This window comes from Seriola aureovittata, chromosome 17 (assembly GCF_021018895.1).
Source record: "Seriola aureovittata isolate HTS-2021-v1 ecotype China chromosome 17, ASM2101889v1, whole genome shotgun sequence".
Taxonomy (NCBI): domain Eukaryota; kingdom Metazoa; phylum Chordata; class Actinopteri; order Carangiformes; family Carangidae; genus Seriola; species Seriola aureovittata.
Window position 1 is genome coordinate 7,682,851 of NC_079380.1, and position 25,111 is coordinate 7,707,961.

At 45.0% G+C, this 25,111-nt stretch overlaps 1 protein-coding gene, 1 long non-coding RNA gene and 3 other non-coding genes across 5 annotated transcripts in view; 1 reads left to right on the forward strand and 4 right to left on the reverse strand.

Moving 5' to 3' along the window:
* Positions 1-21,579, forward strand: part of shank1 (SH3 and multiple ankyrin repeat domains 1) — an 83,155-nt gene extending 61,576 nt beyond the window's left edge. Inside the window, exons 16-27 of the mRNA XM_056401078.1 lie at positions 3,369-3,451; positions 3,571-3,695; positions 4,329-4,464; positions 4,561-4,641; positions 7,250-7,258; positions 7,680-7,706; positions 7,804-7,860; positions 8,073-8,188; positions 9,306-9,429; positions 10,081-13,603; positions 14,173-15,063; positions 17,908-21,579. Of these exons, the coding sequence (XP_056257053.1) occupies positions 3,369-3,451; positions 3,571-3,695; positions 4,329-4,464; positions 4,561-4,641; positions 7,250-7,258; positions 7,680-7,706; positions 7,804-7,860; positions 8,073-8,188; positions 9,306-9,429; positions 10,081-13,603; positions 14,173-15,063; positions 17,908-17,995 (5,260 nt within the window). The 3' untranslated portion in view covers positions 17,996-21,579. The remainder of the gene's footprint in view (positions 1-3,368; positions 3,452-3,570; positions 3,696-4,328; positions 4,465-4,560; positions 4,642-7,249; positions 7,259-7,679; positions 7,707-7,803; positions 7,861-8,072; positions 8,189-9,305; positions 9,430-10,080; positions 13,604-14,172; positions 15,064-17,907) is intronic.
* A 1,039-nt stretch (positions 21,580-22,618) lies between these two features.
* LOC130184950 (uncharacterized) lies at positions 22,619-24,976 on the reverse strand. Its single transcript, XR_008830076.1, has 4 exons — positions 24,836-24,976; positions 23,829-23,877; positions 23,007-23,050; positions 22,619-22,778 (listed from the first exon to the last, which is right to left on the reverse strand). It is a non-coding gene; the product is annotated as an uncharacterized LOC130184950 (long non-coding RNA).
* On the reverse strand, positions 22,869-22,958 carry LOC130185942 (small nucleolar RNA SNORD88). The gene has a single exon (XR_008830241.1). It is a non-coding gene; the product is annotated as a small nucleolar RNA SNORD88 (small nucleolar RNA).
* On the reverse strand, positions 23,126-23,216 carry LOC130185940 (small nucleolar RNA SNORD88). Its single transcript, XR_008830239.1, has one exon. It is a non-coding gene; the product is annotated as a small nucleolar RNA SNORD88 (small nucleolar RNA).
* Positions 23,953-24,043, reverse strand: LOC130185941 (small nucleolar RNA SNORD88). Its single transcript, XR_008830240.1, has one exon. It is a non-coding gene; the product is annotated as a small nucleolar RNA SNORD88 (small nucleolar RNA).
* Positions 24,977-25,111: the final 135 nt, after the last annotated feature.

Below are 25,111 nucleotides of genomic sequence, written 5' to 3' on the forward strand. Positions count from 1 at the left end.
AATGCAGGTTTTTGTCACCTGCTACCAGCACAGATTGTTTGAAGTAAACATCTGAAACATCTAAATCCAGGGAACGAAACTTCAGAGATCATATATCAAGATTACTTTGCAAAATCCCAAACATTAATCTATATTCAAGACTCGATCCTAGCATAATATTTGTGTGAATGTGTACAGTATAGCGTATGTTCATTTATTCACTTGGCTGTTCAGAGTGTCTGAGGTCTGGGCTGGGCAGCAGAACTGAACAGAAGAGGACAAGAATAACAAAGAGACAGAGCCTTGGCAGAGACAGAGAGGCTCTCGCTGCCTGTGGAGAGCGTGATGCACTCAGTCGACTGAATGAAAAAGATCATGAGGGGGGAAATGTGATTAGATAAAAAATGAGTGAATGATTAGAAGTTTGGAGAACAAGGGGAGGGAGAGCCAATATAGATACAAGTATGGAGGGGGCGGAGCCATGAGGATGGGAAAATCGTAAAAGCCGGTGAAGAGAGAAAGAGAGAGGGATGAACAGATGGAGTGGGCTGGGACTATTTTGGTGCACGATGGGATTATCAGCATGTGGTTACAGTATGTTACAGCTGACATGGCATATATACCTCTGTGACTCACTGGCTGAATGGTTGCACGGATGGACTCTCCATTCATAACACTAGAGTTCCTGATGCCTTAGAGGCAGAGCTGTTCCTAATGCCCAACTGGACCAAAGCGGTTTGAGCCAGAGTGGTCAAGTGTCCACATGTGTGACGAACCTCTCATGTCAGTAGGATTATGGGCCTAGTGGTCCAAGGGGTCAGGGGGCCCCTTGGGCTAGAGACTCTGTTTGATGAGACTGTTAAGGTTTCTTGACTATAAAGAAACTTGGAATGACTACAAAGAGAAACAAAACAATATAAAGACTCACAAAATGACCACAGATGACCATGAAGAGATGCAAAATGACCCCATACATGTACAAAACAACTACAAAAAGATGCAAAATGTCCAGAAAAAGATACAAATTGACCACAAAGGGGAAGCAAAAATGACCTCTTTGAATTTGTGGCTCTTGCTCTTATGCAAGAGGGGTGGGGGGCCTTTCACATGTCTGTGCTCGGGGGTCCATTGTCTCATAATCCGTCCATGACAAAAGGACAACAAAAGCCTCTTATAATCAGCACAAACACAACTGAGAGAGAAAAAATAACACCTTCACAGGCAGGTGGACTGGACTAGGACAGGTGCATTTTGATAGCTGTTTATTTGCTTTTGAAAATAACATAATTCTGTGAAAATGTGTGAATCCAATCATTGTCATTAAATCCACCAATATAAAATACAACAATATAGAAATACTCCTGTATAAGTTAAAGTCTTATCTCTCTTAAAATCAAACTTAAGTAAAAGTACAGAAGTTTTAGTTTAGTTCAGTGGTTCTCAACCTGTGGATCTGGCCCCTCCAACAGGTCACAAGGGTCACATCTGACCCTTCTGACATTTTGGACTTTTCTCTAATCTTTGCTTCCTTGTGAATTATTGGATAGTTTAGCCTGTTTAGGCCTTGAAAAATAACGAGGCTCAAGTAGAGGCTGCTTCTTGTGAGGGTTCACACGATAGAAAGGTTTCATCTTCATGTGCTGTATATGTTCATGCAATGTATTATATTTTAGAAATGTGTGATATGTTTTTAATGTAAATTCTCAATCTGGGAAGTAACTTTCAGCTTTATTAGTCAATTAAATCTAAAAAAATGTAGGTAGATGAAGTATAAAGAAACAAAAACTAGACTTTTACTCAAGTAAGTACCTCAAAATTGCCATTGAAGGTACAGTACTTAAGTAAATGTGCTGTGTTATTTTCCACCACTCTCTGCATAACCCCGAATCTGTTTGTGCCACAGGACAGAGCCGAGAGCTCACTGTACTGTATGGGCTCCACCTGTGAGCATACAGTGCCTGTTCTCTGCTGTCAGTGACTAATAGCGTACCATTACATGGCTTGGCTCTGGTGTGGACCTACTCAAGCAAGTTTCCCCGCGTCCAGTTCTCGCTGTTGCTGAGGCAACAAGCAGCGCCGTCATTACTGTATATAGCATCTCTTACTGAGGTTCTGGTAGAAACCGGCTCTGGGCTCGCTGTCAAAAACATACAGCAAAGTGAAGCACAGCAAAACACTTGTTTTATGTCACCAGTGTACCGTGGAGACTGTGGCATGTGTTACAGTTTAATGGTGGTTAGGGTTTGAGTGATGGCTGTTGTTTTGAATTGAAGCTGCAGTAGATATTCAGGTTTTTTATTTGACCTCTCTGAAGTAAGCCTGTGTATATTCTCATTTGTCCAGGTCATAGTATCCTAAAGGAGTTTTTTAAATCGAAAACAACTGGACTAGGTTATTTGTCTGGGAAGACATTTCACCTCTCATCCAAGAGGCTTCATCAGTTCGTGTACGCATCTGACCAGGCTAGGACTGGTCCTCTCTGAAGTATTTGTTGTTGTCATCACATCGGAAAGGCTTTTAAACACGGCTCAGAACATGGGACACTTTATATTGTCACTACTAATAATGATAATAGAAAAATATAAAACAGTAACATATTTAAGGGTACATAAATGTAACCTTAACCCTAACCCTTAACCCATTGTTACATCTACATTAGGAATATGAATTAAACAAACAGCCTCTCCATTCACTCTAAGGAAGAGGACAGTCACCAGTTTCGATCAGATATATATATAAATATAAATCTAATACACAGTTTTTACTTTATTTTTGAAGATATAATGCTTTATTTTACAGGTCCTCTATTTTGATTTTATTTTTCTTAAAAACTCAAATATAATGAGAAACTACTTCATAGCTACAGCAATTAACACTTTCTCCATTTCCTTTATTACTTGTAGTGAATTGCAAAGATTTTACTTGGAAATATCCCAGACATTTACAGCTAAATACCAGCTAATTTCTCTAGAGGAAATTATGAGGAAAGTTTCCATCCAAATCAGCTGGAAAATGTGGGAGCTGTAAAATAAAGTGAAACCAATTTTTAACAATGTATAAATTACACGTTAGGGTCCTAGTATCAATCCAATATAATTTTGAAATGAGTTTGAAGTGAGCCTCGTGTTGGTGGTGATGTCATCAGAGGGGGACACAGCAAGAGGAGAGGAGACAGCAGAGGAGATGAGTGGTGTTGTTGGTGAAGGAAAGAGTTGACAGCAGAAAGATAAAAGTTGTGATTTATTGATTTTAAAACTTGACTTTCCACTCATAGTCTCCATTGATTAAGGCAGAGAGTGAATGCAAGGACGTACAGCACATGTCATCTTTGTCTTCTGTCTTTCATATCCGTCTGTTTCTGTGTCTCTCCTCTGTCTCCTCTCGGCTAGCGACTACATAATCAAGGAGAAGACAGTGCTTCTGCAGAAAAAGGACAGCGAGGGTTTTGGCTTTGTGCTGCGAGGAGCCAAAGGTAAGAAAATATGAAACCAACCCCCCTGCCTTACAAGCACACTGATTTAGTTCTGATCACATGTGATGTATTGTATTATGTTCAGTGCTAATGCTTCCTCTCCTGCCTCATGTCAACAGCTCAGACTCCTATCGAGGAGTTTACTCCCACCCCAGCCTTCCCTGCCCTGCAGTACCTGGAGTCAGTGGACGAGGGCGGCGTGGCCTGGAGAGCCGGACTCAGGATGGGGGATTTCCTGATAGAGGTACTGCCATGATTTACTACTGCGTTATCCGCGCGGATCTGAAAGCAGTGACAGGTTTGCTATGGGGCTTTCCGAACATGTACAGAACAAGAAAAGTAATCACAGTGCCAACATCTTCAAAGTCCTCTTTTTTTAAAAGACATGTTTAATCTGCATCTGGATCCAAATCTCAATCAAAAATTTGCAAACTGCAAAGAAAAAGCCCTCGACACTTAACTCAAAATCTATTATTATCCTGAAGTAAATTTGGTTTGCAAGGTATTAAACATACAAGTCACAGGAATACTTTGATGAAATGAATAAAATAATATAAAATATTAAAAGTAAATATACTTAGTGAAAGTAAAAAAACAGCGGGAGATCAAGACAAAGATAGAAACACTTGTTCCAGCCCGTAAAAAGTATATAAAGTTAAGATTTCAGCCTGATTCAAGATTCCTAAAGTTGTAGACCCACTGGTATTTCGTGTATTTAAATCAAATGTGTAGAGACCCTCAACTGCACATAATCACTTGTCTATCTCGTCTCCTGTCAGCCTGTCTGTTGACACAGCTGTTATAATCCGCCGCCACCAGCTGGCAGATAACTCCATCACTCTTTGTCCCTCTCCACTCCTCTGTGTCTCCGGCCCAGGTCAACGGTCAGAACGTGGTGAAAGTCGGACACCGGCAGGTCGTCAACATGATCCGCCAAGGTGGCAACAGCCTCATGGTCAAGGTTGTCATGGTTACCCGCAACCCCGACATGGAGGAGGGTTCGAGGAAGAAGAGTAAGTCCCGTCGGTGAACGCTGGTGGCAACTGAGCCGTGATCTTCAGCGGTTCGACCGATCACTGCTGCTCTTTTCTCTGCCCTCTCCCCTCCAGTTCCCCAGCAGAGTAAGAGGCTGAGCACTCCGGCCATCGCCCTGCGATCCAAATCCATGACTTCAGAGCTGGAGGAGATGGGTAAGAAACAGGCTTAGAGAAACTCTCTCTCTTCTTTTAGGGATTTGGGGGGGGGGGGGGGGGGGGGGGGGGGTGCAGAGAGATGGATGGATGGCAAAGAATGAAGACACAGATGTAGACAAAGAAGGAGAAGAGTAATAGATGTGTAGAATTAGATTGAGGTGATGAGGAGTGATAGAAACAGTGTGAAACCAGAGTGTTGGGGGGGTTTGTTACGGATGCTGAAAGTGAGAAGGGGAGTTGAGCGAGGGCTAAATTTAGACAGCAAGAAAGTAGAGAGGGAGATGGTGTACTTACTCAGCGACAGAGTGAAGACGACTGGCTACCGCCGTGGATGACGGTCTCCATGCATTTCACTGTTCTTTCAGAGGTTCCACACTGTCACTTCCAGCACCCCCACTACAGGTAACCCCACCCAGAAAAAGTGTCGCCAGCATCCACCCTGTGATCCCGCTCTCTCTCTCTCTCTCTCTCTCTCTCTCTCTCTCTCTCACTGCCCGCCTCTCTTACCTCTTACCCCCCTGCACTTCCTCCCCCACCCCCACCCCCAGCCGCCCCCGCCCACTGCTCCCTGGCACAGCTTTAACCCCAGTGTCCACAGAGCAGCCTCTACCTCTGATCACCACACACACACACACACACACACATACACACACACGCTGACAAGTGTTTGTTGCCCAGGTAACACTACAGGGGAATGAGAAGAGTTTCCGGCTGCCACAAACATCATTGCAAAGTGTCTGTTTCAGTGTATCTTTTGTTCATATCTTGAACTGAAAACGTCTTTGATTCAGTTGGAAGAAATCACACCCAGGATAAAATTATTGAGATGAGTAATTTTTGAGAAAAAAAACAAAACAAAACAACAACTTTGTTCTTGGTATGTTGCTATGGTAACAGCATTATGTGTGGCTATGCTTATGCCATCTCTATTTGAGGCAAAATAGTGGGAGGAGAGAGCATAGTGAGGGTCAACGCCCCCATTTGCAGATCGGAACGTTGGCCGGTATTTTTTTTTTTTCTTTTATTGGTGAATGGGTTTTATCTTCTAAAACATTTATGATGCTCACCGTCGCTGTCAGCTGTCGCTGCCGTCTGGCTCCGAGCATGCCCAGTGAGCGGTCGATGATGTATGAAAGGCGATGACCTGTGGGGCTGCTGGAAATGAATCTGCGGGGCTTCGTCACATCTGGTCTCGGTACTTTCGCTCACAAGCAAAAGCAACAGCTGCTGTAAATCAGGATCTGACTACAGTTAATCCTGAGTGTAGAGATCAGCCCTTTGCTTCCTCCCTCCCCAGTCTCCTCTCCTCACCTGCCTTATCTCTGTGGTGTGACCTCACCTGACCAGCACAAAGCATGAGCACCCGGTCTGAAACAAAGGTTCCAGTTTCCTGAAACCCCCCCAACCCACCTCCCTACTGAAACATACAATCAGGTGCTCACTATTTACTCTATGATCTCACTACTAGCACTGCAGCAGTGATACTACTGGCTCTCAGTACATACAATAATAAACTTATAGGTGTTAAAGTTAGCTTACAACAATCACCACAGTTTCCACATTAAGTTTGAGACATGGACAGAACAAACGTAATCACTTGCATTTTATAGTTTAACACCATGTCGACATTGGCAGGAACGTCTGCTGTGTGGCTGATAAAAGCTTATTGCAGTTTATATGTAAGATACAGAAATACCAAACTAGGTTTAGGATTTGTCAAATATAAAGTGTCCTGCTTTGTATGTTTCTTGCTCACCGTTTGGTCAATTTTTAAAATCCCAAACATCGATATCAGTATCAGCCTCTAAAATCCAGAAACGGTTAAGCTTTGCTCGTCAGATAATGTCCAACTCTCGATATGAAAAACACATTTAACAGTAAATATCTCCAGGTTCCCTGAGACGTGGCGGCTTAATTTGCACTCTGACACCTTGTAACTTAGATTCTCGTTACGTATGCCTCCTTCTGGATCAAGGTGAGAGGAGCACAATGTGTGATGAAGCCATGTCAGCCCCTGCCATATGCTTATTCAAATGCATTAGAATTCATTTAGCTGTGACGCCTATTAAACTATCTCACCTCTGCAATTGGTGCAGTGTCTCGGTTCACCTAGAAGTCATGCTGCAAGATAACAAGGACATTAAAATGAAAGTGGCTGTGCACTGGAGCACTTTAGTCCACAAATTGTTGTTTTATTTCACAGAAGTATTGTTTAAATATGTTTGGACACGTGTTTCGAAAAGCTATGTCTTATTTTTTGAAAGGATTTGTACAGCGTGCACATAAATAAGAGAAAGAAAAAAAAATGGTTGGTTTAACCATCGGACATTAAAATTTAACTTCTGTTCAATTAATCTCAATAAACTACACATTATGAAACACAATGGCTCGAGTGTGAGTATGGCAGATTACCCAGTCCACAGACACACACAGACTCACTCACACCAGTGGATGCTAACACTAAAGGGTCACCTTTAATTCCTCCTCTTTACTCCCTCTTTATGGACTTGTCCCTTTACTGTTCACTGGTTTAACCACTAACTCTGTCCTTTCTTTGTCTCCTTTGTCCTACTTCACCGCTGACGGGATCTTAACCATTTAACAGTGGAGAGAGGTGGGAGTCAGCTTCATACTAATTCCACATTTGTGTGTGTGTGTGTGTGTGTGTGTGTGTGTGTGTGTGTGTGTGTGTGTGTGTGTGTGTGTGTGTGTGTGTGTGTGTGTGTGTGTGTGTGTGTGTGTGTGTGTGTGTGTGTGTGTGTGTGTGTGTGTGTGTGTATGGGTGTGTTTTCAAGTGTGTCAGAGAGAGTAATACTGTATGTGTGTGCAGCATATTTACTGTATCATAAGTGTGCACGCCTCAGCTGTCTCAGAGCGTGGGTGTGATGTGCGTTCTTTTACATCGAAGATCGAAAAAGCCTGGTGAGGTGACTCAGTTTGTCAAGCTCCGGGGAATATGATTAGTATTCACTGTAACAACACTATCGCACTTTCACTCCTGCCAAAACTTAAGTCTCCTTTTGTCCTCCTTCCAGCTGCTACGCCTTGGAAAAAAAAATCAGGTATGCTCTGGTACACCATCGCTTAAGGCATTGTATTTATGTCTGTCCAGAGTGACTTGGCACTTAGTGAGCTAACTCTGTGTTTCTGCTCTTTCAGAATTCGAATCCTCACAAGTTACGGAGAAGAAGAGGACGGTCTATCAGATGGCTTTGAGTAAGGCAGCTCACGTTTGTCAGTGGATGTTTCCCTGAATCTCACCCCCTCTCTCTCATCCACCCTCATCGAGTGTGTCCCTTTCCCACACAACACACTGTTGCTGTCCATTTTTCTGTTTCATTGCTGTATGTCCCTCTCTCCCTCTCCTTCTTTTCTGTCTCTCTCTGTCTGTCTCTTTCTCTCCCTTTTTTTTTTTTTTTTCCTCTCAGATAAACTAGATGAAATTCTTGCAGCAGCTCAGCAGACAATCAGCACCAATGAGGCGCCGGGGACACGGGGACAGGGGCCAAAAAGAGACAGGGGGCGAAGTTTCTATGGCAATGAGGTGTGTATTGTGAAACATGCTGCAAGGTATTTACACGTCCTGAGATATGTGTGTTGAAGAACCTTTTCTCCACTTTGAAATTGAGTTTCAGTCAAACACAAAATAAAATATTGAGCATAAATTTTCTCTTAAAATTCCCTTTCATTCCTAAATCAAAAAGTTAGCAGAAAGTTAGAGATCCCCTTCAACTGAGAACCATAGTTTCACATTATTTGACCTAAGGATAAAATTGTGTGAGGTATTATCACCATGAAGCAGTGTAAGGACAACACCAGGAGCATTTTTCACATCCATGTGCAGCAGAATGTGCAGTTGAAAATGTTTTAAACAGAGGAAACCAGTGAATACGTCTGTTCCTGTGTAATCAAACATGCAAAACAAAAAAAATATTCTTATATCTTTTATTCTTGACTTATTTGATTTGCATTAACACTGATTCAATAATAGTTAACACCTGCAACTCTACACAACGTTTAGTCAGGCCCGCACGCAGGGATGAGGTTCAAGAGCGTTTTAATCTGAATCCTTTAGAATCCCTTATCGAATCGTTTTCAGTCGTTCGGTGGGGAATGAACACATCTGTTAGTTGTCGTCGTGATTGTCCTCCTGTAAAAAATTTGGAACATTAAAACTTGGTCCGCCGTGTTGGCTCACCTGGTACAGCGCAAACCCTTGAGGCCCAGTCCTTAACGCAGTGGCTGGGGTTCGAATCCAGCCCAGGCCCCTTTACTGCATGTCCTCCCCTCTCTCTCCTCCCTCACTCTCCTGCCTCTCTCTCTCACTGTCCCTATCATAATAAAGCCAAAAATAAATGAAAGAAAAAACAACAGCGTTTCTCAGTGATCACGCGTTTGTTTACGTCAACAGTCTTTTTTTTTTTTCTTTGCTGATGTGAGGTAGTGTCAGAGAGACGCTACCACACAAATTAAACAGAGAATGTGAATAAAAGATTCGATAAGGGTTTCGTTGGCCACTGATCTTAACAAATCCAGCTGTTTCACCCACGTGGATCCAGCTGCCAGAACTCATCCCTACCCTCAGTATGACTGAGTCTCACAGCTCTCACTGCAGTGTGTTTTACTCTCTTTCACATGCTCTTCATGTTTTACCATTTCAGCCAAATTATGCGGATCAGTCCGGGATGGGGATGATGTCATCGGGGTTGGGCCTTGGCTATGACCGCGGACAGTACACCTCAGGTCACGGCCCACCGCACGGTATGCTGCGGCAGAAATCCATCGGTGAGGCTGTCTGTTTTTACCGTCTGCCCCCTCTGTCCGCCTGTCTGTCTGTCCTCTGGACCGGTGGAGGTCTACACTGTGCTGACATGTTTGTCTGTGGCCAACAATGTCTTGTCTGTGGACAAAATGTGCGCACTCTGTACTGTATCTGTAGCTGATCGTATGCCTATTATACCTGTACTGTACTGTTGTCTGATACTCACCCTACTACTATCTCCTATAAGCAGAAGTGCCACTAATCTCCTTGTTTAATTCTGATGGCTTATTTCTGGTGTGTTGCTTACTAAGGCTTTGCAAACTCTCCCCTTAAATAATCATGTGCCCTCTGGTGACCAATAAAAGAAATGCTGCTGTGCACTGCTGTCCAGTTGCTACTTGTTTGTGGAAAATAAAGCACTAACTCTACATACTAACAGACATAAGAACTGAGGACAGACTCGCTGGCAGGTCGATGGGCAGGCAGATTTAGACAGACACTCTCATAGATTACCCTCAGCTTTCCTTTTTTCTGGCTCCATTTCCTCTGCACTCTTATTCCCTTGTTCATCAGCCTCTTCTCCATCTGTACCATCTGCACTTGGACGGGCGCAGCCGTGTTTCATCCCTATTTGTTTTTTTTTCCCCCTTCCATTTGTGAATGCTGTACTGCAGGGGTGCCTGAGGAGGAGAAGCAGTTCCTGCATCCTCCAACCATGAAGTTTGCACGCAGTCTGTCGGTGCCCGGCCCAGACGACATCCCCCCTCCTCCCACCACTGCGCCACCAGACCCTCCGTTCTCCTCTGCTCCGCCGCTAGGTTGGAGAGCTAAGTCATCTCAGCAGCCCTCTGTCTCCGTGTCCCAGTCCACATCCACCTCCGCGCACTACCAGCCCTACTCCCAGTCAGTGCACTTCACCCATGGGGGCAGGGAGAGGGCAGGAGGTACCACCGCTGGCCCCGGTGCGGTGGACCACACCACCTCGTATGCACACGCAGCTGCCCACACGGCTCAAAGCAGGACTGCTTCGCGGAAGGTTGCTTACACTGGGGAGGCTGTTGGAGCTGGTGGAGGGGCAAAGGCAGCGGGTCTTAGGAGAGGCTACAGCACCGCCGTCCCCCCATCCAGCATTGCCACTGTAATGCCCCAGCAACAACAGACTACCCAGAGTCAACCCCAGCGAGCAGACCGCGGTGCAGCTGGGGCTGGGGCAGGGGGTCCTAAAGGAGGGGCCCGCAGAGGTAAGGGCCCCCTGGTGAAGCAATCCAAGGTAGAGGACCTGCGCATGGGCCAAGGTACACTCGGGGGCAAAGGCTCGGTTGAGAAAAGCTCCATCCCCATCCCCACCATAATAGTCAAGGCTCCTTCAACCAGCAGCAGTGGACGCAGCAGCCAGGGCAGCAGCGTGGAGGCCGATGCTCCTGCATCAGGGGAGGCAGACGAAGCCAAAACACCCCACGGACCTCCTCCCTCCACTCCCGCTCCACAGCCGCCTGCTCCGCCTTCCATCCCAGCACCACCACCTCCATCCTTGCCTTCTATCCGAGCCCAGGAAAACCTGGACTTTACCAGCCAGTTCGGGGCCGCCATTGTTGGCGCAGCTCGCCGAGACAGGGAGCGGTTTCACGAAGCCCGCAGAAAGAGCGCCTCCTTGTTCATGTCTGCTGAGGAGGACGTGAGTCTTGGGGATGGAGTAGGAGGAGTAACAAGGACTCAGGTGTCACAGCAACAGCTCAGCACACAGGCTGAAAGTTCATCGACACGGCTGCGCCCGTCCAAGTCTATTGACGAGGGCATGTTCTCTGGGGACACCTTTATCCATCACACCCGCAGTATGCCTCCAGCCTTTGGTCTACCTGAGTACTCCTCATCTGCCCTGGACTATCAGCCTAAGTCTGTGCCTACTGACTTGTACACAGCCGCAGGCAGGCAGGCAGCACCCTCCACTACCACCACCTTTATTCACCCTCTAACAGGAAAGGCTCTTGACCCCACATCGCCACTCGGCCTCGCCCTGGCCGCCAGAGAGCGTGCTCTGCGGGACGATACCAGGTTGAGGAGGGGAACAGAGCACCATTTCACCCGCCAGATGTCGAGTGTGGTGTTTCCATCATCTACTGTCACGTCTCAGCCGGTGTCATCTGCCGCTCAGTCCTCCAGCTCCTCCTACCTGGTCACGTCGTCTTCTCTGGCCGCCACTACACCCACTGTCGGCCGCCCACCCTCACCCAGAATCCTCAGAGGAGTTGGGAGCGGGTGGGGTGAGGAGGGCGGTGGAGGAGAGAGGGAGCGGGAAGGAGGCGGGGCTCGCGAGGGGCTAAGAGTTCGCTTCTCTGAGGACAAAACGGTCCACACACACCACTACCAGTCTCAGCCGTATCAACCGACCTACAAGGAGAGGGAGCGCGAGAGGTCGAGGGAGCGGGAGAGGGAGCTGTCGAGGGAAAGAGAGAGAGACAAAGAGAGAGAGGGTTACATGAGGAGGGCAGAGCAGGCTGCTGACAGCTCTGCTCAGCAGGCGGCTCAGTCTCAGCCGCCTCGGAGGCCGTCTTTCCTCAGGATGGAAAGTCAAGCCGACGCCTATATCCTGTCCCTCACCCCTCCCTCTCCTCCACCTACCAGCTCTCAGCAGACAGGGACCGCTACTGGGAGCGCTGGTTCTGGCCTGATGGTTCTCCCTCCACCTGCCCCCTCGGTCGACGCGGACGATGAGTTTGTCTACGCAGACCCCCTCCCGCCTCCGTTAGAGTTTGCCAACAGCTTCGACAGAGGAATAGGGGCGATATCAGGGTATGCACAACACGGGATGCTCCCTAACAGCCTGACCTCCCGCCAACAGCAGGTTCCACCCCCTCCACCTCCTCCCCCACCTCCCCCACCACCGCCACCGCCTCCACCCCCCCAAAAAGAACCATTTGTAAGTGGGTTCCCTGCTCATACACCCCTGCCCTCGCCTCAGGCAGGGGACTCCACCGCCTCCAGCCTCACGTCTTACGACAGCGAGGTGGCTAACCTGACTCAGTCTGCTCCCTCCCCCTCCCAAACGTCACCCAATCCCCCACCCCCTCACTCACCTTCCACCCTGCAGCCCACCTCAATAGCGGGACCTCCTCCTCCCCCGTCAGTCTCACCGCCGCCCCCTCCCGGATCCTACCACAGACCCTTCTCTATGGCCCACCCCCACCACCTTTACAACAGCACTAGCACTCCTGGGCGCTCCTCTCCCACGCCTCCCCCGCACACAGTCGCGCCTCCCCCGGCCTACCGTGGTCCCCCAGCGCCCTCCTCCACTGCTGCCACCTCCGCTCCGCTCAGGGGCACTGCCTCCCAAGCCACGACCGCTAGCTGTGCCGCTATAACCACCACTGCTGCCACCACAACAAGCACCTCCACTCAGCTCTACCACGAGCGAACACATACCGCACATACAACATCCTCCACCGCCATCACGGGCAGTCGCAGGACAGGGGAGCACCACCGCCATCCCCCTGCTACCAAGAAAGGAGAGTCCCAGGAGACAGTGGTGGACTCTGGGATTGAAGAGCTGGACAGCCGCAGCAGCAGCGACCACCACCTGGACAGCATCCTGGCTCTAAGTGGAGCCGGGGTCCGAGGTGACAGGCTGGACCGAGGGGACAGAGGAGTTGGAGCTGGACGAATGGGAGGGGGAGGTGGGACAGTGGAATCGGAAAGGGCGGGAGATTTTCTGGAGTCTTACATGAGCTACCTGGACGGACAAACTTTTGAGATGCAGAACGCCACAGCGGCAGCCTCCACCTACCCAAAAACCAGCAGGTTCAGAGACGGGGGCCGTGCCGGGGATCTACACAGACAGACCAGTACCGCTCCTGCATCCTTCCACTCCCACAGAAGAAGAGATGAGCAGGACGACGACGACGGCGAGGAGGGAGCGACAGAGGACGAAAGTGGCCAGGACGGGTACGGGGTGAGGGACATGCAGAATTTGGGACGTCCCACTTCACCATACTTTGATCGGCCACGCACTCCTGAGATGAAGCCCCTCTGGGGCGAGGGGCAAATGAGCGGCGATGGTCAGTCTGGGACTCTTTTAGAGGGGAAGAAGATCTACCCACCTGCGTCCAGTATGAAGCCCAGCATCATTAATGAGCTGAGCAGCAAACTGCAGCAGAGGAGCAAAGACAGCTGGAGCAGCCAGAGACCACTGAGCAGACACAGGTACACATGAGAGAAAACTTTATGTGTCCAGCGTCACAGCATGAACTCCATTCCAATCCGTGTTTCACCTGTGTGAATACGTCCGTGTTTCACCTGTGACTTCTTCACCTCCCATGATTGATGTTCAAGCCTTCTGTGAAAAAAAGCGTGTTCTGTCTGTTTATGTCTTGTGTTCATGTTGTTGTCTATACTGTGTAAACCTCTCTTTTATTTCTCTGGCTTTTTCCATGTGTTTCTATCAGAAGCAGAAACAGGTAATGGAGCCACTTCCACACTACTTTTTCTTTTCTTTCTGGAAGAACATGAATCTTTGACACCTGCTGGAATTTACAGCCTGTTGTGAGAGCGCACGAAAGGAGAGGAAACCATGTTAAACAATCTCAAATTGACAGTATACAACTATTTTAATTCAGAGGTTTCCCTTTGTGTGTGTGTGCGTGTGTGTGTGTGTGTGTGCGTCTGTGCGTGTGTGTGTGTGTGTGTGTGTGTGTGCATGTTTTTCGTCCGGTGTTCTGGTTTGTGTCATGATTTTCTCCTGTAACAACAGCTCTCTCTTTCTCTGTCCACAGATTTTCAGAAGACTCAGCCTCAGCTCTGAGCCCCCCCTCAGCTCGATCCCAGTCCCCGTCTCCAATCTCGTTATCACAGCCATCGCTGTCCCCGTCCCCTACACCGACCTCCCATTACCCTAACTGGGGACGGTCCTCATCTCCTCAGCCTTCAGTTGGAGCTCAGCCTCCGCGATCACATTCCCCGCTGTCCCCGACATCTTATTCCCCTTACCCCACCTCGCCCAAACACAGACCTGTCTACCGGACCAAAGCCCTAGAATTTCAGTTCATCCCTAGTCGCGAGTCCCGCAAAGCAGAGTCACACATGCTCCAGCGTCGGCGAGCACCAAGCCCCCTCATCTCCCCGTCAGAGAGGCCCAAGCTGGGCCCACCACGTCCATCATCCCTTCCGCTCCTCCCCACCACACCCCTATACAGCGCCATCTACGACCTCCGAGGTTCAATCACCCCGCCGTCACCCGGGAACCCTCTTGGCGATCCTTACTTCTCTCCCTCTCCTCCCCTGTTCGCCCCCTCTGGTGCCCCTCCTCCTCCAAACTCCACTTTAGTTGTTTCACGATCCCTCTCTCCAACACACTTCCTGTCTGGGACCTCTTCTCCACCCCTGCATCCTCTCCCTCCACCCCCCTGCTTGAGTTACCCCCATCTACCGCCCCCTTCCCCTACGAAGCCGTTTGCCTCCAAGCCGCTGCCCTATTGGACCAAGTATGACGTTGCAGACTGGCTAGGATACCTGAATCTGGGTGAGCACAGAGAGCGTTTCCTGGACAACGAGATTGACGGCACCCACCTGCCCTCCCTGACCAAGGAAGACTATCTGGACTTGGGCGTGACACGTGTGGGCCACCGCATGAACATAGAACGGGCCCTGAGGAGCGTAATGGACAGGTACGGCTGCACAGTTGACCACTGCAACTAATTCACTAAATTGGAAGCGTTGCAACAGACAGTCAGCACAGATGGTCCTTAAATGTGTCCTGGCAGGACCGTCATCCATTATTTGGAATATTTACAATTGGCTGCTTGAGTTTCTCTCTGAGTTCACTTGTTTAAAAGTTTTCACCAACATGCAGCTCAACACAACAGTTCATCTCACATCTAAAATGCAACCAATACAACCAAAACTCTTTATACACATTTCATCAGACAATGATCTAAAAACCACCAACAACCATCAGCATTTAATTATGCTACTGTCTTTGAAGAAGCTTTTATTTATTTATTTATTTTTATTATTTTGCAAAATGCTTTATTTCCCTAAAATAATTGCAGTAACACAATGCAAGAGAAGCATGTATATATTCACTATAAATACATGTATAGGGTATTTACAGATATAGACTTAGAGCAGTGCTAATCAACCCTGTCTTCTGCTTCTGGCCTCAAGCTCTCATCCCTCGACCTCCTCTGTCCACTCAGTGTCGTACGGTCCAATCAGCAGGGGAATCGGGGTCTAATTTACATAAGTTTGTGTTAATGTTATTTGTATTATGAGCATGAATGTAAAAGTTTTTAAAACAGTATGTGAACGTGGAAAATGGACTTTACGTACAGAGCTTTGTTGGTTGTTGAGTTTGAGTGAGAAAAAGATTCATGACATCAGAACGTTGTGACTTCTGTCGCACTGACAGTGCGAAGAGTTTTATAAAAGTGAACTTGAGAAATCTGTGTAAACAATTGTTAAAAAAAAAAAATTGTGGTCCGTTCACAGTCCAGACTGGTTCATTAACAATGGGACTGTAACATAATTGAGTAACATTAGAACTATAACAATATATATATATAGGTCTAATGTTCAAACTAAAACTAATCTTTTCCCTCCCTTTTGTCATTCAGAATAAACACATCAGGAATAAATGTCCTTTGGCTCTTCACTCCTTTCACCTTCAGCCTTTATCTCAAACTCATAAAGCTTCAGCTCCATTAGCACCGGAGGAACAGAGACCTCTTCTTCTGTTGTGCTGTAAAGCATTGCAGTAGATTTCACCACACTGTTCAAATACAGGAGGCTGTAACTCCTCTGTGATAGACTCATTAGCTTATTGCAATTGTACTGTTACTATGGTAACGATATGTTGATATTAAAATGGTATTAAAAAAGTTACACCTCAAAGTGTGGATTGAAACATGCTCTACCTCTGTGTTGACCTGTGTCTGCAATGCAGCTGAAGACGTGAACCCGGCTGTTGTCAGTCATCAAGTGTGCGACGAGTAGGGATGGGTTTCAAAGGCCAAACTGAATCTCAGCTCTGAATCCACTTATCAATCCAATTTACTTTAGAATCCCTGACTGAGTCTTTTGTTTTTTGGGGGAATAAAGATATCTGTGTTGTTTTCATTTCACTCAGCACAGCAACAAAACAAATTTCATCTGTTTTCTGCAAAGATATAACTTGATATTTAAGAATCTAGCGTCTTCTAATCACGTTACGAACACAATGGGTAATTTTGATTGTAATTTGGGGACCAATTACCAGACAAGCATGACACTGACACTAATAGAAACTGCAGTAATTAGCTATCACATCGAAACCCTGGACATTTTGCTGTGTGGAAGGGTCACATTTGATCACTGCTCTGTGGCATTCATTAACCCTGTCCTCGCTCATTTGTCTTATCGCTGCGTTTACCCTTCAGTAGGGGTGGGTGTGTGTGTGTGTCTGTGTGTGTGTGGGGGGGTAAGCTGCAGACACCATAGAACATAAAGTAAAAATAGCATTAATTCTACGTAATCGTCCAGTGAATATCAACTAAATGAATTGAGTTTGAGTTGCATGCACAATGCACTTAATGTTACCCGAAGTCCCTGTTGCACTGCTGCAGGTTAAAGAAGCTGATGAGAATACAGTGTAACACCAGCTGAGCACTCCTGCCTCTCGGCTTATCAGAATCAATGCAAGTTCTTGCTTTAACATGCAGGATGGTAGATATTTAAAGGTCCCATATTTTGCACGTTTCCTGTATTTTATTCTAAGTGTTAATCCATGAGAAGATATATTTGTGGTTTTAAGAACCGAAAACAATCTCTGTAGTTTTACATGTCCTCTCTCAGGCTTCTCTCTGGAGCTCTTTTAACAACGGGTTGGTGAGACTGTTTTCTGAGTGGTGGGTCTGGGTGGGCTGGGTTTGGCGTGTGGCTGAGAGCGGTGACTGATTTGTTGTGACATCACAAAGTTACAGAAGTTCTGACGGTTCGTTTTAAGGCTCAGTTTCTGAATACAGGCTGTGTGCATTTCTCTGTGGACTGAGCGCTTTGATACTTTCATAGTATTAATATAGAACCTAGACCTGCTTTATCATCAAAAAGACACAGACATCTCACTTAACACCATATGGGACCTTTAAACAAAGCACTTGTCATTCCCCCCTTAACAACAGTGTTGCAGAGTTATCACGTTTGTATGCATCATCAGTTGTTTGTTTTTTTCTCTTTCTTTTATGCCTGTAGTGTCAGAGAAAGACGCAAAAGAGTCAGAAAACATGAATGAAGGATACAATTAGGGATTTGTTGGCTTCAGAGCTTAATATTCTAATCTGCTGGTAATTTATCAGCTTTGGAACCAGATCCAAGATGGAGCTGGTTTTTCCACTGTAGTTTCCTTATGAACAAATAATTCACTCCATTTTTAAAAAGCACGAATCACACAACTATGCTACAAAACATCACTCATTGTCATCCAACAGAAAGCACTGAACATCACACGTGTCCTCTGTTTGTTCTTCTGTCCTCAGGCTGTCCAGCAGCCCATTCCCCATTTCTGTTCTCTCACCTCGGGATGGACAGACTGAGAGGAGGAGGGACGACGGGAGTCGGAGCTGAGCTTGCAAACGCAGAGACAGAAAGAGAGAGAGAGAGAGAGAGAGAAGGAAGGAGGGGTTGGAGTCAATGAGGGAGGAAGACACAACTGCTGCTGTCCATGGTGGATTCACACGACAAATGAGCGGGGAACAGATTTCACACAGAGAGCGACAGAGAGAGGGAGTCGAGTCCCAAAGGGAGATGGAAACACGGGACGGGAAAAAAAAAGGGCTGACGATCCATAAAGACAACGGCTGGCGCTCCCCAGTTGTGGCAGGCTGATTTACACAAGTACACTCCCCCACATGCATGCACGGCCACACCGATCAACAAACACAAACACCCTCTCATCCAAAATGCATATGAAGACACTATGGCTGCAGCAGCTATTATCAAATGCCACTTTTTTTAAAAAGGAGTTGAGCAGGTTGTGTTGGCTAGAGGAGAAGATAAAGGTGTCCTCCATTGTGCACATGGTGTTTTTGAAAAGTCCTTGTTACCCCTCAGCCAGCTGGTTAAATCTGTTCGAGCTTAAGAGTGGAACCCACCAAGAATATTTAGTGCAATCAAAGACAACCCCTCCCTGCCTGAGTGGATGCTGGTTTTAAAATGTGTCTGAAAATCATAGATGAGTGAACGGGCATGACGGTCTGCAGGAGTGAGGCCACGTCGGTCCGTACGGTGAACGTTGGTCGACGCAGGGCAGTGTGTCACGACAGCTTCCACGTCTTTCAGAGGTGACGAGAGTGCAGACAGCTGGGTCGGTTCAGGCCAAGGTGGCTCGCTGTGATTGGTTATGTCTTGTTTTTACCTCACCACTGGTAGGGCTCTGTCCTCACTGCAGGTCCTGTCATCAGGATCTCATGTGTTTCTCTATAGCTCTTTATCATCTTAAGTCTTATAATGACATATATACAGACTGGTCACTGTATCACAAAATTTGTAGCAAAAATAAGTGCCCAGACCAACAACATAAAAAAAAAAAAGAAACACACTGATACAAACACACACAGGCACCCAAGTTACTACTATACATGCCTGCATGCATACACTAACATGTAGTACCACACATACACACACACACACACACACACACACACACACACACACACGCAAGCACTTCCCTGTGTTTGTGTTAGAGTTTATGGGACACCTTATATATAGACACACACTATATGTTTGGATCCGAGATGTACTTATACAAAAGGAGACAGACTGTGACGGGACACGAGACAATGTGAAGAGAAATCTCCCCGAGGATTTTATTTACCGGGATAAGACTTCCTCAGTGCGAGGCACCTGTCGTACACCCTCCCCCCCCGACCCCCACATTCTGACCTTGTGTGAGGTCCGAGGGAGCCTGGAAAGGAGAGGGGAGGGGAAGAGGAAAAACTGCCATTTTCTTGCTCTTTCCCACCCAATCCCCCCTGCTCCTTCCAGGAGTGGACCCCCCCCACCACCACCACCACCACCACCACCAACCAACGCCCACGCTCTCTCTCGACTAAAATGCAGGAGGAAACGAGCAGCCACCCGGCCCATGGGGGATCTGAGAGTAACGCTTATATCGAATTTTAATACTATGATTGTTCTTACAATTTTTAAACTTTAAATGGGAATACTGGAATACTGATACTGATATGAAGAGATTTATTGTTACTACTTATCATTACTATCATCGTCCTTACTGTTATTACAGCTTTAGAGAGTTTCTGCCTTTGGAGGCTGGGATGGCGCGCTTGTGCATTTTCTGCCTAGTGAAGATAATCGTGTTGGTTATATATTTAAATATATATAGATATATATATAGATATATATAATGTAGGTATTTTTGAACTGAAAGATGCATATTATTTGGTGCACTGTACCCTTAACAAGAAGCATTGCAACTTAATGTGAAGCACATTTTTAATCACTTCTTCTGTCTTCAGTCAGTCTGTGAAGCTTTAATCAGAATCACACGAGGACCGTTGAGGCCTCTGAATATGATTTCGTCACTCTTTTAAAAATGAGTTGCCACTTAATATTATGCAGATGCTGAAAATGTAGCAGCTGTTACTCTGGGGATGCCCCTGATACACACGAGTAAAAATTATGTCTCGCTTTATTTAAGCACGTCCTATAAATTATTATTTTTTTCAATTCTGGACAACAGCCACCCCCACACACCCCCCGCCCTCTTGATTGACCACATATATATATACATTTCTTTCCTTTATTATTTTCTCATCAGGTTTCATGGCACATTTACATCTCATTATAACCTCAGTCCTGCTTTTCTCGCCGTTGCTGAGATCAAATATAAGGGCTCTCTCATGACCTCTCTACCTTGAACAACACTTCACCTCTCCTGCTGCTTTTTGAGTCCTCGAACACATATCAAACGTGCGTTTGACATGGGGGGGGGCATCAACAGGGGCCACTGCCCTCCTCAGTCTATTTTTGCAAAAAGATAAAAGAAGTTTTCATTCATCATGTCTCTCAAAGTACACACACACACACACACACACACACACACACACACACACACACACACACACACACACACACACACACAGGCTATAAATGGGAATGAGTAAAGGTCATTAAAGGGGATTTGTTTGTGTAATCATTGTGCTGCTGCTGCTGGTGGTCAAGGAAAGATTGTATAGGGAAATAGCAATAAGGACGATGAAAATAATGGTCATCTAATTATGGTTTAAGATGTAAAAAAAAAAAAAAAAGTCTCAAAAGTTCTAAAGAATCTCTGTCTTCCAAATAATGTTTAACATGAAAAGGTACCATGTATTTATTTAACTGTTCTGCTTTCTATACAGTTCGACCTGTTCTCTGCATCTGCCCCCTTCCACTGTTACTGACCTGACGGTGTTAAGAGCTCCACTCGGTCTCCGCTCCATCATTTGCATCCTCTCGTTTGTACAAAGCACCTTCTGCAGTCGCTGACACGTGCCAGTATGCTCACTGCTCATTGTTTATTACCAGCATATTATGCAATGGCCCTATTTCCATTAGCAACTGTGAATTTTTATTTTTTTATTTCTTTATTTTTTTGCATTTCCCCTTTACAAGGTTTTGAAGTCATTTTCAGCCTAAAAAAAGGGGATGTTTCTGAAAGAGTAAATAAGCAGAATGTGGCTTCTTGATCCACAGCCAGATTCAGCTTGTTTCTATCAGGTATCTAAAACCAGTTTGCCAGTGTAAACAGGGCCAATTAATAACTTTGGATTAGACATTTTGAAAACATCTCTTGCTGATATGATGATGTTCTCGTTAAGTGACTGGTGAGAAACTGGTGTTTTTGGAGAATTGTTTTTAATCCTTTCTTTGTGTTTAGTAGTTATTATGGTAAAGAGTGACGGGCTCATCGTCGCTGTCAGGAGACAAAGTCAAGATCTGAGGGAATCGGTCCGACTCTATAGAAAGCATTTCTTTTCCTTTAAGAGATCTTTTAAAAAAATGAGAATATGAACTGATGAAAGGTAACTTACAGAATATATATGTATATGTGATAATGCATATACACACATTCATATAATCATATATGAATTTCAAATGTTTTAAGAGATAATAAATTGTTAGAATTATAATAAAGATAAAGAAACAAAGTGATGTTTTGTTTCTTGAGTTAAACGCTGTTGAGTGAGAGAACGGTTTCTCAGCATTTTCTATTTAACACGTCCCAAATTTGTCAATACCCCAGCAAATAGTTGTCAAATCGTCATGCGAGTTTGGTTATGGTATTAATTGTAGTTTTAAATAACACTGAAGGAGATCAACTGGATAAGTTTATTTCAAATCTATTTTTACATAAGAATTAACAGTATACATTCATTGGATCTAAAGCCTAAATGTTCTGCAACTTCATCTACACATTATTTTACCTGCAGCAACGCTTATTACAACCTGCAGTGTACCGATGAAATACTGAATATCTATTGGTAGGTGTGAGGCAAGAAGTACAGGGAATAAGGAGGCAATGATTTTGTGTTGCAGAGGGACGATACCCTTTGACAGGGTACAGGCAGTAGCTTACAGTAAGGAGCCTATAAAACTTTGTATAAATGTAAACTAAGTATGTATTTTTGATCTGAGCATGTGACAGGATCATGTGGATACTAGAATATGTTGGTTCAAAGAACGACAGTACGTCTCTAATATTTTATCATCATTGTAAAGACATAACGTTTATAGCAACAGGTATAAAACTACAGCATTATGGGCAACAGTAAGTATTTTACATTTAAACATTTACAATAGAGTGTCTAAATTAATATTTTGCAAGTGTAATTGGTGTTCAGTAATTTGGAGAATCTTGCTCAAAGTTGTTAGTTCCTCATTTCCCAGCCACTCTTACCTTGTATTTACGTTTGGTAGATATCCCACATACAGGATATACACTGAATAATTACACTTGTGGGCTATAATCTAGGGTGTGTGTGTGAGACCAGTCTTGCTCATAACATGACAAAACACCCCAGTGAGTTAACCTTGAAACACACCTTGTATTAAATTACTTTGGTTTTGTCATTTAATTTACACCTAATAAACAAACCCACTAACAGAGTGGTTCATGAGTTACTACATCATTTCAGTAACATACCGTTCCTTACTCTGGTATATTTGTAGAAAAGTGAAGAGACAAAATGAAGATGCAGAGTTTTATTTATTTATTTATTTTTTACATAGAGCAAATATAGGATAATATTAAGCTTTGGAAAAAAAAAAAAAAAGTCACATTACAACAAAAACAGAAGAAAAAGTCATAACATGGCCATAAGGCAGATGACGTCTGTGGGACCAGTACCTGAAATACAGGAAAACAGCAGTCAGACTAACAACAACTCAAACAGCACAATCATAAACCAACACGGTTGAAGCAAACGTTTTTAGCCATCATCTCCTCAGACTCTGCCTTGTCATGGGCAGAGCTGCACTTCTGTCAACACCGATTTTCTGAGCCCAGTGCAAAACATCACAAGAAACAAACGTGTGTCATTAAGATGTTATCAAGAGATGTAGTATTATGACAAACCTTATTGAAGTCCAGTCGAGGAGAGGCTTCACTTGTTTGAAGACCTGAAAAACACAAAAGCAAGTGTTTATGTTTTGTTACAATTCTCACGTTTGATTCACCACCGTTCTGTTATCCATCATCTCCTCAGAAACTCTGGCTTGTCAGGGCCAAAGATGCACTTTGTCTTCATACAGACTCAGAGCCCAGTGCAAGTCATCAGGGGAGAGGTGCAGCTGAAACCCACACTAATCAAATCAAAGTTTGAGTTTAAACTACTTGCAGGAATGAATGTAATCCCTTCACATTAACAGAAAAGCACTGGGTTGCAGTGGCTTATTTGTAAAGTACAGCGATTCTCTCCAGCAATAAACTTCACTTTCGGTATTCAATACGAGTGTTAAGTCAGCTTACCATTTCCACAGTGATGTTGCGCTTGAAGCAGACTACTAGACACAGACAGTACTGACATCCAACGAAGACGTATTGTGGCAAGATGTGTCGATGCTTTGCTTCAACACACCAAAATTCCTCGACCACAATGAACAAGGTCTGCTTCGAGTGCAACATCTCCATTTCAATAGTCACAGTACTCTCGCTACACTTCTGCCTAATTTTAAAGTTATGATTTTTGCAGTGATCCATGGACATTGTTAGTGCACTGTTCTGTCTCAATTGACTCATGGACCTCGTGGTTGTCACAGGTGTAAAATCGTCTAGTCGTTGCCCTCTTGTGGTCTCAGTTCGTTACAACACCTTTGTTCACTGAGATTTATGTGGCTGCCTACACCACTGGTTGCCATGAGAGCATTTTTAATGATCAGAAAGTTGCCTTTTACTCACCTTTTTTGGACCAAGCCTAGTGTGGTCTCCAAGTGGTGTTGAAGGTGATCTGAAAGGGCCAACAAAAAAAACATGTTACTGCTGCTTTGTCATGACCATAACTTTTGACTTAGATGACATAATTTTTCTCCTCAGAAACTCTGGCTTGTCAGGGCCAAAGACGCACGTTGTCTCCATACAGATTCAGAGCCCAGTGCAAGTCATCAGGGGAGAGGGACAGCTAAGTTTGATCATATTAAAGGCTGCATCTAGTATTTTCATTAGTGATTAGTCTATGCCAATAATTTTGATTAGTTTGGTCAATAAATACAAGAAGAATGCAATCAATGATCAATCGATTATCAAATACGTATATCGTTTCAGCTCTATATAATATACCACATAACCATTTACAGACGACATTAAGTGACGCGTTATAAAAGTCAGTAATTCATGTGTCCTGCTCCCTACCTTATGATGGCTGCCTTTCTGTAGTTAGTCACACTGTTAGCTACCATGCTAATGGTACCTTAAAGGCTTACCACGTGGATATAGGCCCACGATGTTACTGAATATCAGGCTATCAAATGCTAATGTGTGCTTGAGCAAACTGCAATAACTGGCGACAACCAAACCCAATTCAGAAATGTGTCATTTTAACGTTGCTTTGTTCACCACCAGAAAACACGAGTATTTTAAGAGGCCATATGCTTTGAGTCATAGCCACATGTCAACGTGTTGAATATGGCAAATATATCCAAACATATTACATATACATATATTTTCATAATCCGCCAAGCTTTCACAAAGAGCTCCAGCTGTTTGTTGCTACGACCGTAAATCAAACCGAATCAAAGTTTGACGTTTGAGTATAAAACAATCTGCAAATGTGAATGTTAATGTGGTCCCTTGACTTAACAGAAAGGCTGTACTTTATGTGTAACACATACAGTTTTCACTACAGTACTCTACTAATCTAACTATATCTTATCACGAAAATAGACTTTAGATTTAAAATGTTAGCTTACCGTTTTCATAAGTGGTGTTGCGTCTGAAGCAGAGAGCAACCAAATGACTGTCGCTAGAGCTGCTTCTTCATGTCGTGAATATCAGCGGTTGGCGGCAGGTTTGTGTGTATAAGTGTTTTACCGCCACCTACTGGACCGGAGTGGAGCTTAAAAACAAGTCCAGGTTCTCTTTGCTTAACATGAATGTGCCTCATTGAATTAGCACACGTTTGTATTCAATAGTTCTATGGAAAAATACACATTTTGTTGATGTTTGGTAACCGTCATTTTTACCGA